General features: G+C 41.0%; 1 protein-coding gene across 1 annotated transcript in view; it reads left to right on the top strand.

The window, feature by feature from the left end:
* The window catches only part of GPR158 (G protein-coupled receptor 158), a gene marked incomplete at its 5' end in the record, with an annotated part of 208,475 nt that overhangs the window by 148,375 nt on the left and 45,892 nt on the right, over positions 1–14,208 (top strand). The window contains one exon of the mRNA XM_009275250.1: positions 2,242–2,351. Coding sequence (XP_009273525.1) covers positions 2,242–2,351 — 110 coding nt within the window. The remainder of the gene's footprint in view (positions 1–2,241; positions 2,352–14,208) is intronic.

Raw genomic sequence — 14,208 nt, 5'->3', positions numbered from 1 at the left:
GGACTAGATGACCTTTAAAGGTCCCTTCCAACCCAAACTATTCTATGATTCTATGAAATGAGAACAGTTTTTGCCAACAGAGCCTTGCCTCTGCAGCCTTCACGGTAAGCTGCCCATGACATGCCAGCTCACACCATGGTGCATTGGAAGTGGTGTTTTCTTGGTCGATAGCTAGCCAAATGCCTCAGCTGCTCATACAAATGGTTCAATGCAAATCAATGAGATTTTCTAGACACAAGCAGTTAATATTTCAACAAGCAACTGCAGATAAAATTGCTGTGTCAGATTTCATGGCAAAGAGAGCTGTTGCTCTTGTTCAGAAAATTCTGTGCCTGGAAAGTTTTCAGACCTTCCCATTTCAGTCATCTGAAAAATTCTGCTTTCAGATCAACTTTGAAATGTTTGGAGTCTCTGCATGCCAGTCTTTTTTGGCATTGTTTTTCTAGTTTGGAAGAATCAAAGATGAAACAGGGTGTTTTCTACCCCCTGGCAAACCTCAGGAGGCAGGTTACTGCTACAGACTTTGCTCTGGTTCTGTAACTGTCCTGATGTGTATAACTGTGTATTAGGATAAGAGGTCACTACTATCATTCAGGTCTTTCTGAGAACCTTCTTGCAGGATGATCTATTTACACAAGCATGTTCATGCGTGTGTGGATGCATTTTGGTTTTCCAGCTGATTTTTCAAGGAGAAGTGGGCCTTTTGCTGCACAGTGTTCCCTTCCCTTCATGCAGAATTTGTCAGATTCCCAGAAAATGTCTACCTTGAAACATGTCAGTCCAATAACAGTGAAAAAAGCAGATTAAATTTTGCACCATGGTTTGATTCAACAAACCATATTTTTTAAAGAAATAACTTGATTCTGCTGTAAAAAAACATGCCGGCAAAGCACAGCAGCTTCTTCCGTCTCTCTCAGCCCACATGTCTGCCATTTTTGCCCCCACTCTCCTAAATATGTCTATGTCACCCAAAGGACGTAGTCCTGGGCTTTTGGCCAATATCCTGGGCTTGAATTCCCACATAGAAAATCATTTACTTAGGAAAATAATGTCATGTGGCAGCCGGTAGGCACAATACTACCTCTGCTGCCAGAATGTACTGACTCTAAATGAAGCTGTGGCAGATGGCCTGAAATGTTTCAGTGCTTTCTTTCTCTAGACCAGGATTACCCAATTAATTTGTACTACAGTGCATTGGGTTGTTTTACCAGGTTCTCATCAGACGGGTGGGATGCACTGGATCTAGCTTTGCTGGACCAAGCAGGGTCTGCAGGTGGGGTAAGGGCAGTGTACAGCCGAATCCCTGGGACAGCAGGCTCCTGGTGGGGCCAGGTGAGTGGGAAGAAATATGGGATCATCCCTCAGGACAGCAGGGACAATGTCTGTTGGAACGAGAAGAAATGGACTCCTGGTTCGGATTGTGACTGAGTCCACCATTTGAGCAGCCCTGTTTTAAATAAGGGTGGCATTTTACTTGGTAATGATGCTTTTATGCACACTATATCTGCAAAAGTAGCTTTATGTTACTGTTTATTGAGTGTTGTCCTCATGCGTGGTACTTGGTAGGTAGAGCAAAAGGTCAGTAGAACCTTTCTGTTGTCGTGATTAGAGAAATCCGTAAGTGAACAAAAAGGTTATTTTTGTTAAGAAAGTGATGATGCATAGGGAGATTTGGTATAGCTTAGGGAAAATAATATGGGGAAGAATAAGAAAGAGTCAAATATGACATCGAGATTTTGCGGGGTTGGACAGAGAGAGGCTAGTGCAATCATTTTTTAGTGTGGCAGAATAGTTGGCAGAGAAAAAGAGCAGCTATCGTTTTGCTAGGTTTATTAGAAGGAGTGACTTTGAAGTGTAACCTCGTAAATACACTCCATCAAACCAGAATTAGGCCATATTACTGGAATAGCTCAAGGAACATGTCCTTGTCTGTTCTATCCTCTTCTCTGGGTACGTGTTTTCACTCGGTTAAGAAAAGTTAGTGGAACTGCATTTAAAAGTGTTGTCACTTCACAGTCTGTCACAGGGCTTTTGCCAGCTCCCTTCATAAGGAGTTGGTGCCTAGAACTGTGCCAGCTGGTTGATCTGATCATCCCATCACTTTACTAGAAAATCTAAATATACAGCAGTACGAGCTGAAATATGTCTGCTGTCCTGTTTTGCAACTGTTCTGCATTTGAATGAAGAACTACTTTTGCAGTAAAGCGGTACTGAAGCTCTCTCTATCTTTCTGTTCTATAGGTTGTCATTTTGTATTTTGAGCCAAGTGTATTTCGCTGTGTTCTCCTAAGATGGGTTCGTCTTCTGGGCTTTGCTACTGTTTATGGAACTGTGACGCTCAAGCTGCACAGGTATTTCACATATTATTAATTTCCATCTCTCTGGGAGTATGTGCAATCTCTGTGGGTACTTAGATGGAAGAGCTGCAAATATTATCATAAAGAAGCGCTGTTTCTGATTTTTAAAACCACTGTGTATTTCTCCTCACTATTCCTGCTCAAATTATATGCTACTAATCCCAATAGAGAACTATGAATGCAGACAGGATTTGATGAAAAATACATGTCAGCTGTAAAACTGTGCAAGAACCCCTTTTTACAGAAGGTGAATGTATTTTACTTGGATATAGGAAAATACAGAAGTGTTCACAGAGTGTTCAAACGTGTTCAAAAGTTTCCCTGTAAAGTGTTCATAGAGAGATTCTTTCTAAGTGTTTAGATACAGCGATGGTGGGTAAAACAATACACTATAGTGTATATACTTTGTTTTCTTATGGCTCAGAAGTCAAGGGCTGCTTTCTTCAGGCAATCACAGCAGACAGGCTGCACACTCATGAGCATCAGTGCCTGCCAGCAAAAATGTGTGGGAAATTCTGGGTTCCACAGGGTTGGCAGTGCATTCATGTGCGATTCAGACATTAAGATTCAGAGACCCAACTTCAAGTTCCACTTCTACAGTCCCCTTTAAAATTGAAGCCTTTTCTGGCTATGCTTGATAAAATCCTAATGCTTTTTCCTCTCTAAACTTTAGTGAAAAAACTTACTGATGCATTCTGTAAGTATTTTTATTGAAGCAAAGAGAAGTGCAGTATGTGTTTATTGGTACTTAGACATCTTGGATGAAGTAGGCTTGCTCTTCTTTTTATCTTAGTTTCATTACGGTGTTGGCATGTTAGATAAGGGAAGTTTGATATTATGCTGGTAAACTGAATGAGGACTGCTAATATCTCGTGTTTCATGTTGCACTATTGGCTTGTCATGTTTTAGGTGGAAAACCTGGCTTTCCCATTGAAATAGACCCTCTTCTTGCAGCTCCCTCTCATTTGTGTCCCTGGTTACAAGTGTACACTTTGGCTGGTAAACTCTTGACTGTATAGTGCTACGTCTGGCTACATCTTCACGTTGAAATTCATCCAGAAAATCCCATACCCTCAGGGTATTGAACTATTTCTGGGGTTGAACAATTTCTGATGCAAAAAGAATAACAACTAGAGCACTATAGAAAAGATGTAACAGAACTGGTGATTTTTCTTGGGTGGTTTGTTATCTATAGCTCAGATATATAGAGAAACAGACTAAGACTACGGAAGACTCACATCATCGTTGCAGTTCTGCTACCCTAACGGGTTGTTTATATGATTTTACATGGTGTGAGGAAGCAGTATCCTGACAGGGCAGATGATCTTCCATTCATATGAAGTGAGGACAGGCTGCAAAACTGGGCAGAAAATCTTCCACTTCTGCTTTGCTCATTCAGCTGTTTGGTGTTACTTGGCACCTGTGCTGGCAGGCTCAGCAAACAGGACCAAGACTAAACAAGAAACCAAGAATTAACTACATCCTCATCCTTGATCAGCACAATACAATGAAGGCTAGCAGCAGACTGGACTGTATCAACAGGACCCCAGCCAGAAGATTGAGGGAAGTGATTATTCTCCTTTACTCGGCATGCCTTAGGCCATATCCACAATGCTGTGTCCAATTTTGGACTCTCCCAAGACATCAGTGAACTTGAGTGAGTTCAGTGAAAGGCCATCAAGATGGTCAGGGCTTGGAGCACTTGCCCTGCAAGGAGAGGTTGAGGGAAAAGAGCTTGTTCAGCCTGCAGAAGAGATGGTGTTGGAGGGACCTAGCAGCAGCTATCCGACACCTACAGGGAGGTTACTGAGAAGATGGAGCCATGCTCTTTACAGTAATGTATACTGGGAGAACAAAAGACAATGACAAATTAAAATGGGAGACTGCAACTTTATACAATGTAAATTAGCATCAGGGTCAATGTTATACAAGGAAAACGTTTTCACTATCAGGGTAATTAAGCAGTGGAGTGGGTTGCCCGTGAGGTTGTGAATTTCCATCCTTGGAGGTTTTCAAAACCCAACTGGATAAAGCCCTGCGCAGCCTGGTCTGGATTCAGTGTTAAGCCTTCTTTGAGCACTGGGTGACCTTATGAGGTAATTCCAACCTGAGTAATTCTACATTTCTTTGTGAAACATGAAGAGAAAAAAAAAAACCTATTTTGTATATTAATCTAGAATTACTTTCTCTAGGAATCTATCTTTGTTTTCCACCCAGGTTTCCTGACCATTCATTTCCTACATTCATGATATTGTGGTCTTTTTTTAGTACTGAATATTTCAGTCAGGGAGTGTGCCTTGCAAAAGACTGGGTCAAGTTAGATATATGTTTTATTATATATATTTGCAACAGTTATGCTAATTAAGAATAATACGCTAGTAGAAATTTGGTAGAAATTTCCGGCAGATCTAATTTAATCCACAGTCATTGCAGGGTTGAAGAATGGCTTACTGCAGACACCACAAATACTCACGAGAAGCACTGGTTCCCTCCTGCAGGTAGCCTGTGTCTTGCCTGGGGGAAGAACTGATTGCTAGCAAGAAACTTGTGATTTTTCTAAGTTTAATGGGAAAACCAATATTGTGTAAAACAGCTATTAATGATAACCAGAAAGTCTAAAGCAGTATTTCTCAACAAATGAGGTGTTTTGAATAGCGCTGGAGCATGAAGGTTATCCAAAGCCAGGTAGGAGGCACTGGAAACACTTGTTTTCTTGGTGGCTTTTTTTTCCCTTAGTTCCCCACTTCCCGAGGAGGTCTTTGAGGTTTCGTTAGGGTCAAGCATCAAGGAGAAATCAGAAAAGTAGCCAAAAGCAGATGCTTAAGGAAAAGTAAAAGAACAGGGACGTCATGTACTGATTCATTCTTTGAACACCCGTCTCAGTCAATTTCTACAGTGCCTCATCTTAAATTGCCTCTTTCTTATTCACTGTGCATTTTTAAAATAATGAGCTGATGTTTATGGGGGTGGAAGGATGAGGGTAAGGAAATGAGCTTAACTTAAGAAATCTAGCTGTAGAGCCGTGAACATAAAACTCAGTACTTTCCTCAACAATGAATTCTTCAAAGTAATTCTCGCAAGAAATAATGATGTTTCAAATTTAACCTTTTGGGTTTAAAAGAGCTGCTGATGCTGCATCTTTCAGTATATTTCTGTGACTGAAGACACTCTGTGTCCTTTTTCAAGCCCTGTATTTTATGAACAGGCTACCTCATTATTTTTAATATTTTGTGAATTTCTACCATCTTGGTGTCAGGATTAATACACAATCCTTAATTCTGGATTAAAGCATAAGCATGGAAGAAAGCTGTAGGTATATACATATAGACATATGTATGTGTGTGTGTGTGTGTATACACAGGATAGCTTACAGACATTTTAGGAGAATGAAACCCAGGAATGAGGTCTCTAGTTGGTGGGAGTATACATTTCTTACATTACTAAGAGAAAAAGAGGAGAGTGCGGAAGTGAGGAGAATGAGAAGGTATGGAGAAGGTCATGTTCCAGATATGGAAAACAAGACAATGACACACAATGGCTTTTTTGTAAGCAGTGATGGTGGGATGGGCGTGTTCTGGGGGGACAAGAAGATGTTAACCCTATGGGGCAATTCTGCACTTCATCTAAATGCTGTGCTAAGATTACATTGCCATGCCTTGCCATCTGGTACAGTAGGAGTAAGTAGTGGCCCTTCCTACAGATATTTGTAGGTGATAAAGAAAGGAGGAGAAGAGCAATATGGGTAGTGTGCAGTGCAGCATGTCACATGTCGTGGTTCAGTATCTTACAGAAGAGGAGACTCATGCTAGCAGAGAAACTAAAGAAGATGTCTGTTTGCTTCTTGAAGCACTTGGGTGGAGGTGTGCATTGATGGTGAGAACATGAAAGAGGAGGACATGGCATAATCTTCTCTTGTAGCTAGGGGAGGGAAAAAACATACAGATGATCCCATCCAGAAGTGGCTGGTGGGAATGTGGTGCAGAAAGGTACAGAAGGTACCTCGGCAGCTGGAGCCTGTACAGCTTGGGTGAGTTCCTAGCCCAATATTTCACAGTTCATGTGCCAATAGATCATAGTTCCATAGTACCAACACGCCACGACCCAATGTTTCCATGAGAAGGGGTACTTGTGATGAAGCACCTCAGAGAGAAGTTTTGTCTTGGAGTAGTGGTTACTGTATAACCTCAGCTTAGGTGGGCAAGGAAGGTGAGATGGGCATTGGCTGTAGTGGTGAGCCACCCTTTGTTTTTGAAATGAGTCAAGCCCTCATGGTCATTTTGGTTGAACACTCCAGAAAAGTGGGAGGTTTAATTTCTATCAAATTATTTGCTTTTTTCTTATGGAAGGCAAGTGTGAAGTGGTTTCAGGTAGATGCATACACTGTTGGATTTTGCCACTGGATGTGGTCTGTAGTGGTTGTTATCCTATGTGAAACAAAAGGGGGGGAAGTTGTTTTGGAGACAGATGTTGCTGTTGCAGAAATGCAGTGTCCTGAGCTCTGGTCTGATACTGCCTTGTAGAATTGTTTGGGTTTTTACTGCTTTAACTTGACTGGCAGGAATAGGTGTTTGAGTCTGTTTGCAAGGCAGGAAAAGGGGTGGTTTAGTCAAGCTGTAGAGCTGGTTACACCGTAGGGGCTTACTGTAACCATTCTGACCGTTTGTCTTTCTCTTCCCTGGAAGTAGCGTGTTTTAGCACCTAAGAAGTTTGATCTTTGTTATATTTATGCAGCTCTGTTCATTTTGTAAATCCAGTTCCTGTGATCTGTAAATCAGATGGTTGTTGGCAATGCTCAGGGGCAGCTATTCCTGTTTATTATATTCCCACGAAATAAATCACAGCATCAGCTGCAAGAAAGCCAAGTGATCTGTCACTGTGAACTCCCCTCTAAAGACCAACCATCCTGAGACAAACTTGCTGCAAACACTAAAGGTGTATGTTGTAGGATATATTCCATGGTTCTTTGTGTTGAAACTTACTATAAATCTCCCCCAGGCCCTGGATGGAGATTTTGTCTGCCTCTCCATCTGAGGGATTTGTGGAACTGTCCACAAATGAGTGATTTTTCCCTTTTCTCCTCCTGAAAGCGGGCAAGCTGCAACCGTGGTTAGATTTGACCCCAAGACTCATAAACTTCAAAGTACTCCTCTCTTGGGTGAGATAGTTTTTTGTAGTAGTCGTGTTTGAATTAAAACAGACAAAAACTCATGTTAGTTTTGTGCAGTTACATAACAAAGGTATAATCTCAAGTTTCCTTATTAACTTTAATTCCTCATAATGCAAACGAAGGTCAGTGATACCATGTTTCTCTATCTTCCATGCAACCTCATGGAAGGAGGTTCGATGTGCAGTTTCCCTGGTCTCTGACTGCATTGTCTTAAGCAAGAGAAGGGAAGGCGTATGTTGTCAGACATGAAGCTGCAATCAGTCATTCCTGCAGAGAAGCAGTAAGTGCTGTCTGGTGCACAAGTCTACGCAGATCCCTGCAGAAAGGCAGATGAAGATGCGAAGACGTTTTTCTGAAGAGGGGAGAGACACCCGGTCTGAAGCCTTGGCTGAACAGAGTTGCCTGAGCACTGCTTGTTATCATTCTGGCTTCGGGAAGAAGGGCAGCTGGACTTTTGAAAATAAACATCCTGCACTGAGAAGATACTTGTTTTGTACTGCCAGTTTCTCTTCTACAAGGAAAATTAACTCAAGAAGCTTCCAAAATTTGCCAGTGCTTGGCAGAGAAGGGCTCACAGCCATATTCCTTCTGCTGTGGGCTGCTGGAGCTCCATGCCTCTTGTCACGAATGGGTGATTCAGATCACTTAAAGCACCACTGTCAAAGGTATTAGCAACAGTGGTTTTAATATGATGTTGCAAAAGTGCTACTTAACGAAGTTCGATGGCAAGGTTCACTCTATTACTGTACGGCACAATCATTTGAACAACGATTCAAAGTTACCAAGACACAAATCAAAGTTACCATACTACAAGGTTATACATGATATCGGTCGCTTACCAAAGATCTGCTGTTGGTAAAAGGTCTTTCTGCCTCGAGGAGCAATCTTGGGAGGCGTCCCAGCTCAAGGGGAGATCACTGCCATGGATCCATGATGCCTAGCAGGGAGAGCTCAAAGAAGGCTCACCTAGGCTGTCATATTTATAGAATAAAGTGGTTGGCTTGTAGTCAAATTACATGTGATGGGAAAGCTATGCATGAGACTCCTTGCACCCACAAGTTTCTTTGTTCCTTGATAAATGAGTCTTGGAAAAGCCACCTGCTATTCAGGTGTTAGTCACATGATCGGTGTTCCAAGCTTATATGCATCAATGCTCATTGTGTCACTCTTCTCCTTTGTGGGTTTTCAGAGAACAGATTGGAAATAGAGGAGTTCTTGGCCCAGCTACAGCTCGGGCCTTTACCTCCTTTGGAGCCTCTACCAAACTACCGCTACTTTGGTTAAGGGGTCGAGTGCATCCGTCATACCTCTTTGATGCTCTTGCAGCCATAGCTCCCTGTTCTGCCTCTTTAATTTGTGTTCATGCGAGAGCTCCATGATGCTGGTTTGAATATCAGAGCCAGCAGCAGTGCAGAAACTGTAAGGATTAAAAAAGAGCCTTCCTGCATTACTGTCACCTCGCTATCAGCTTTATTTTCTTGTAGCGATGACTCAGATGAGAGGGAGGTACCTAGTTTCAGTTAAAAGAGACATGGGGAAAAAAGAGAGGCATCAGGTACTTTTTGCATTTGTTATGAACTTAATTTAATTAGGAAAAAGTAAACCTTCTGTGAAAGCAGGGCATCTCTGTCCTCTTCTGCTGCTTTTTCCACCTGTAGCAGTTTGTTGCCATACATATTTACCCATCTTTGTTTAAACAAGAAGTAAAGCAGTACATGGAAAAATATACGTGGATTCTTATGTCATTTGCGTTATTTGAAGCTCACATCGCCAATGCTTCTCTTTTATGAAAAGAGGTAGTTCAAAGATAGTGGTGAAGAAGAGGTTATATGCACTAAGTGCTACAAAGCTGTGTGAAAAACAGTGTTGGGGTGGAAAACAGACCTTATGAATGTTCCCGCAGAGCAAAGGCTGAAACCCGCAGCATCAGCAGGTCCCTCTCTGCCTGATGTGCCCCAGGTGGTCAGCGGGCACGTGCTGCTGGCTGCTCCCACGCTGTGCCTCGTGCCTGGCCGCTGGAGGAAACAGCAGAGAAGCAGGGGCTTTAAGGGCTGGGGGCAGAGTGAAAGGCTGGGAAATGCAGTTTAGGGAGGAAGGGAGTTGGTCTTGCTGCCAAAATGTATGCACGTACAGTAGGAGTTCATAAGGAACGAAGTTTCACTAATTAGGCTGGTCATGGAAAAATCTGTTTTCTTGTTAGCCTGTCTTAACCTAATTCATTCATTTCCTGAGTATAATTCATTTCTCTTGCCTGCTGCAAACCTTTGCTAGTTTGTTTATTTATTTTTATGGGCCTTAGACAACAACTTAGAGAGTTTAGTAAATTCCATATAGCATTCCTGAATGATGCACATTCAAGATGAAATTCTCATTTTGGTAGTTCTTCTGGATTGAATAACAGAGTCACATTCTGTTTTATTGTGGCTTTTTTCCCAATAAAATCTGCATTATTAAAATCCTATTTAGCTCTTTTGTATCCCTGCCATTGAGAAATATCTCAAGCAATAACTAGCCTTAACTAGACAGCACAATGGTTCTGTTTCATATTTCTGAATAAAATATCTACTTCCATATGTATAAACTAATAATATGTAGCACAACTGTTATAAAGACACTCAGTGCAGAATTAATCTTGATGGAGCACAGGGTAGAAGTGGGACTAATAAACATTATCTTTAAGCAAAAAAATCAGTGGCATATAAAGTACGTAAGATTATTAGAGCACTGTGATCCTGAAAATGTTCTCATCCATATTTCTATTAATATTTAATTTATATAAAAATATTGTAGATACAGTAGCACAGTTCCATGGGCTGCTTTTTTTTTTGATCACCTTAATATAGCACACATTCTGCTTTATCATGGTAGACCGAGTTTGGCTAGGAAAGTTCAAAGAGAAAAAAAAGAAACTATCTGGTGTTTTAATATTAAATTGTATTCCCATCATGATTAGAAAAAAAACAAACAGTGGGTTGGAAGGCCCTCTACAATGATCCACAGGTATCACAAGATCTTTCAGATCTCTTTTGTGTTGATGGCATGCAAGAGCACCATGGCAGATAATGGGAGAAAGGACTGGTTTTGCACATCAGATTACGTGATAGCAGAAGGGCTTCAAAACTGGAGCTGGAAGACATCCTCTCAGAGACCTCATCCAACTCCAGGACCCCATCAGCTGCCAAAACTTTGTGCTGTGGTACAATACAGCAGCATCTTCCTTCCAGGTAGGCATGCATTTGCGATACAAGTAATGTAGCTCTACAGACTGTTATTTTTTCTCATTCCATGGGAAGGACAGAATTGGTAGGTGGAACAAGGTATCTGCTGCCCAGCTGTCTGCTGGGTGGGATTATGGCATGAAAGAGAAACTAGGCATTGCACTGCAATACATGAGTTATAGGCTATTTGTGGAGGGGTGTGAAGAGGGAGTTAAGCGTGTGACTCACACTCCACGCACAGGGTCTGATCACAGTTAAGTGGAAGCAGAGATTTGCAGATCACATACGCTGATTGTCAGTGAAAAATCATGACTGGAGGGGAGGCTTCTGGTGGGCTACAGTGAAGAATCAGGAGTAAGCCTGATACTATTTAGCATTTTCGGTTGCAATGAAGAACCAAGCACAAAATGATTACTCATAAAATTTGTGGATAACACAAAGCTTGGTGAAATGGTAAATTTTGTTTCAGAAAGGATAGTAATGAAAAGTAATCTTTATTGGTTCGTAACTTGGGCTTAGTCAAAGAGATACACTTGAATACATCCAAAAGGCAAATTATAGTTAGGGACTAGTTAAAGACACAAAATTGAGGAGAATAGGAGTTTTAAAGGTTATCAGTAGAGAATTGATTTCGCAACAGGAGGTGACATCTTCGAGACTAATACAAATGCATTATGTCTTGTTCCTGAGAGGCATTTTTAAAGGAGGTATGCAATAGATGGATGTGGTTCAGAAAGTATTTGAGGGCTGGGAAAAGTGCTTGATACTGTGAAACCTAATCTGTTTTTTAGATCAGCAAGAAGACTAAGAGATGACTTCTTGTGTGGTGTATAAACAAGCAGGGAGAGAAAAAGTAGTCGCAAAAGACTCTTTAAGCTATTGGACTGAGGTTTAATAAGATCTGGTAGCTGGAAGCCAAAGCCAGAGAAATTCGAATGAGCAATCTGGCACAAATTCTTCTCAGAAGTGTGCTTAGCTATAGAAAAACCTAACAAGAGAAATGAGGAATTTTTTGTGCTGCTTTCAGATCAAGACTGAATCCCCTCTTGGAAGATATTCTATAGTTAAATAGTACTACAAATTACAGGAGTTTCTATAGAAAAATATAATGGGCTGTGTTATACAACTGATCAAGTCCTATATTTAGCCTTTATTTTAAGAACATGCAATAGAAATGATAGCATTTGTGTTAGTATGGGTCTATTGAGAAATTAAGCATATTTATAAACTGAAATGACATATTTATAGTTGTACTGTTTAATGGGACACACCAGCTGCTTTGAAATTAGTCCTGATCACTTACCCTAATGCAGATCTTTAGTACTGGGAAAACTGGTGCCTGGACCAAATATTCTCAGATATTAGTTGCTCTTTTCTGGATTATTGTGAAGGCCAAAAATTGCCATTATGGTCTTGAAAAACTGAGTCTTTATCTGACCAGTGGTAACCAACCACCGGTGACATAAAATGCTGTGTTGCCATGCTGTAACATACAGAGGGGTAAAGCTTGTCAGTGTTGTACCAGTCTGCACATCGGTGAGTTATCCTCATACATGCTTTTCTGAAAGATGTTGAAGGTGCTCTAAGAATTTTGGATGCAATGTATTAGATCCACGATCTGAACTGGAAAGGCCAAGACAATGCTGCCTTGGCTGCTTGAAGTTCAGGAATACATAGACAGTAGGTCCTGAAGAAAGCTTCAATATTTATTAATTCAGTTGCAAGTATCAAGCTATTCCTTTTAGAGGTAATCTGTAATATTTTCAATTAAAAATTACCACAAGAAATTTGTATTAAAAATTAAAAATCTTTTGCTATTGCAGAGCATTACAGTACAGTGCACTAGCAAGTTTTACATGCAGCTGAGTTTTGGATTTTCTTGACTTGAGTCCTACCTCTTTCATGTGCACAATGTGAGGCTCTGCACATAATTGCAGTTAGTTGTATACAATTCAAGCTGGAGCCTCTGTTTCTGGGCAAATCTAAAAATACTAGCAGTTAATAATCAGTGTAAAATTTTGAATGCCTATTTCTAATGTCTGAATTAAGTTTAGCTAGCAGCGCTGAGTTACTCAAGGGCTTCTGGGTCTTTTCCCAGCCATCACCACCGTTGTGCTCTGGCAGTTCATAGCAGCGCAGTCATTCTGGTAGAGCCATGCTCTGCACTTGGCCTCTGCAACAGCAACATCTGCTGTTTTTCCGAGATCTTCTTCAGCAATACGATGTCTCTCCCCCTTGCTGGGATTTCAAGGAGATGCCACCTATTCCTCCTGGCTGTGCCTAGGGGAGGTTACAACTCTGCAGGAGTACAGGGCTGCTGGTGGTGAAGCCCCTGCTGTTGGCAGCCTCTGCCTCAAGCATTGGCTTGCACAGAGTTGTTGGGAAGTGGCAGCCACTCTTGTGACCGCAAATCTTCCTAAGCTTTTTGTTTCTCCTTGCCTATCTTTTTATATATCCATTAGGCCCCTCTGACTCTGGCATCAATTTTCTCCAGTGCAGGCGTTCTTGTTTTCAGCTTTCTATTTTACAAAATAAGCAACCAGAGATTCATTGGTGCTGCCTTGTTGCTGTATGTGGACCGAGGTCTTTCTCTGATATGTTTTTCAGCATTACTTTGACATCGTTTTCTGCTGTTTGGTTGTGGATAATGCAAATTGGCATTACCTGTCTGAAATCATACTTCAGTTCAAACAATGTAAATTCATAGCTTCCAATCAAGAACCGATGTCAGAAGGCACCGTGGCAGTTTCACCACGGTAGTAAAAAGAGAGTTGGTATGTACAAGTATGGAATTGTTTGGTACCATTGCCTCACTGAAATAAGGCTAAAAATCTATGAGCTGTTTTTTCCAGATGCTGCAAACAAATTTGTGCCCATATTTTGCAAGAGATCTTCTGTTCTTCTGCTTGACTTGTCTTTCTAGTTTTGGCATATGTGACAATCTTTTGGAACGTTTTTCATGCCACTGTTCGTATTTTTTCCGTAAAGTTCTGTATTGAACTTTACATTTGATACTAGTTTTTATTAAACCATGTATTTTCTAGCTCTATGGTTTTCTTCAGTCCCTAAATGGCCATCATATATTCCTTCTGACATACTTCTCTAGCACTTCAGAAATCACTCTCTTGTTGGCTTTGAACAAAACTCTATATAGTGCTGAGAGCCTTGAAACTGATAAAAGGGCTGGAATTACACTGTCCCAGCCATCCCTTAGTTACAGCCTTAATTACTTTATGCAGGATCTTTCCTCAACAATAAGTCTGCCTTCTATCTTAGACTGGACAGGCTTTTTTTGTTTGTTTGTTTTAAATTGGATTAACATAATCCAGCTCTGGACTTTGCTCCTCTGCACTTTTTCAAATGCTTTGGAGAATATGGCTGCAATGACCAAATCTCTTCCAGTTTTTATTCAATTTGCAAATCATACTTTGCTAGTTGAGAAAATAGCCTATGTATTGCTCTGGGA

Source organism: Aptenodytes forsteri, unplaced genomic scaffold (genome assembly GCF_000699145.1).
Source record: "Aptenodytes forsteri isolate BGI_AS27 unplaced genomic scaffold, ASM69914v1 Scaffold336, whole genome shotgun sequence".
NCBI lineage: Eukaryota > Metazoa > Chordata > Aves > Sphenisciformes > Spheniscidae > Aptenodytes > Aptenodytes forsteri.
The sequence above is the reverse complement of the archived record's forward strand: the minus strand, read 5'-3'. Positions and strand labels throughout refer to the sequence as shown.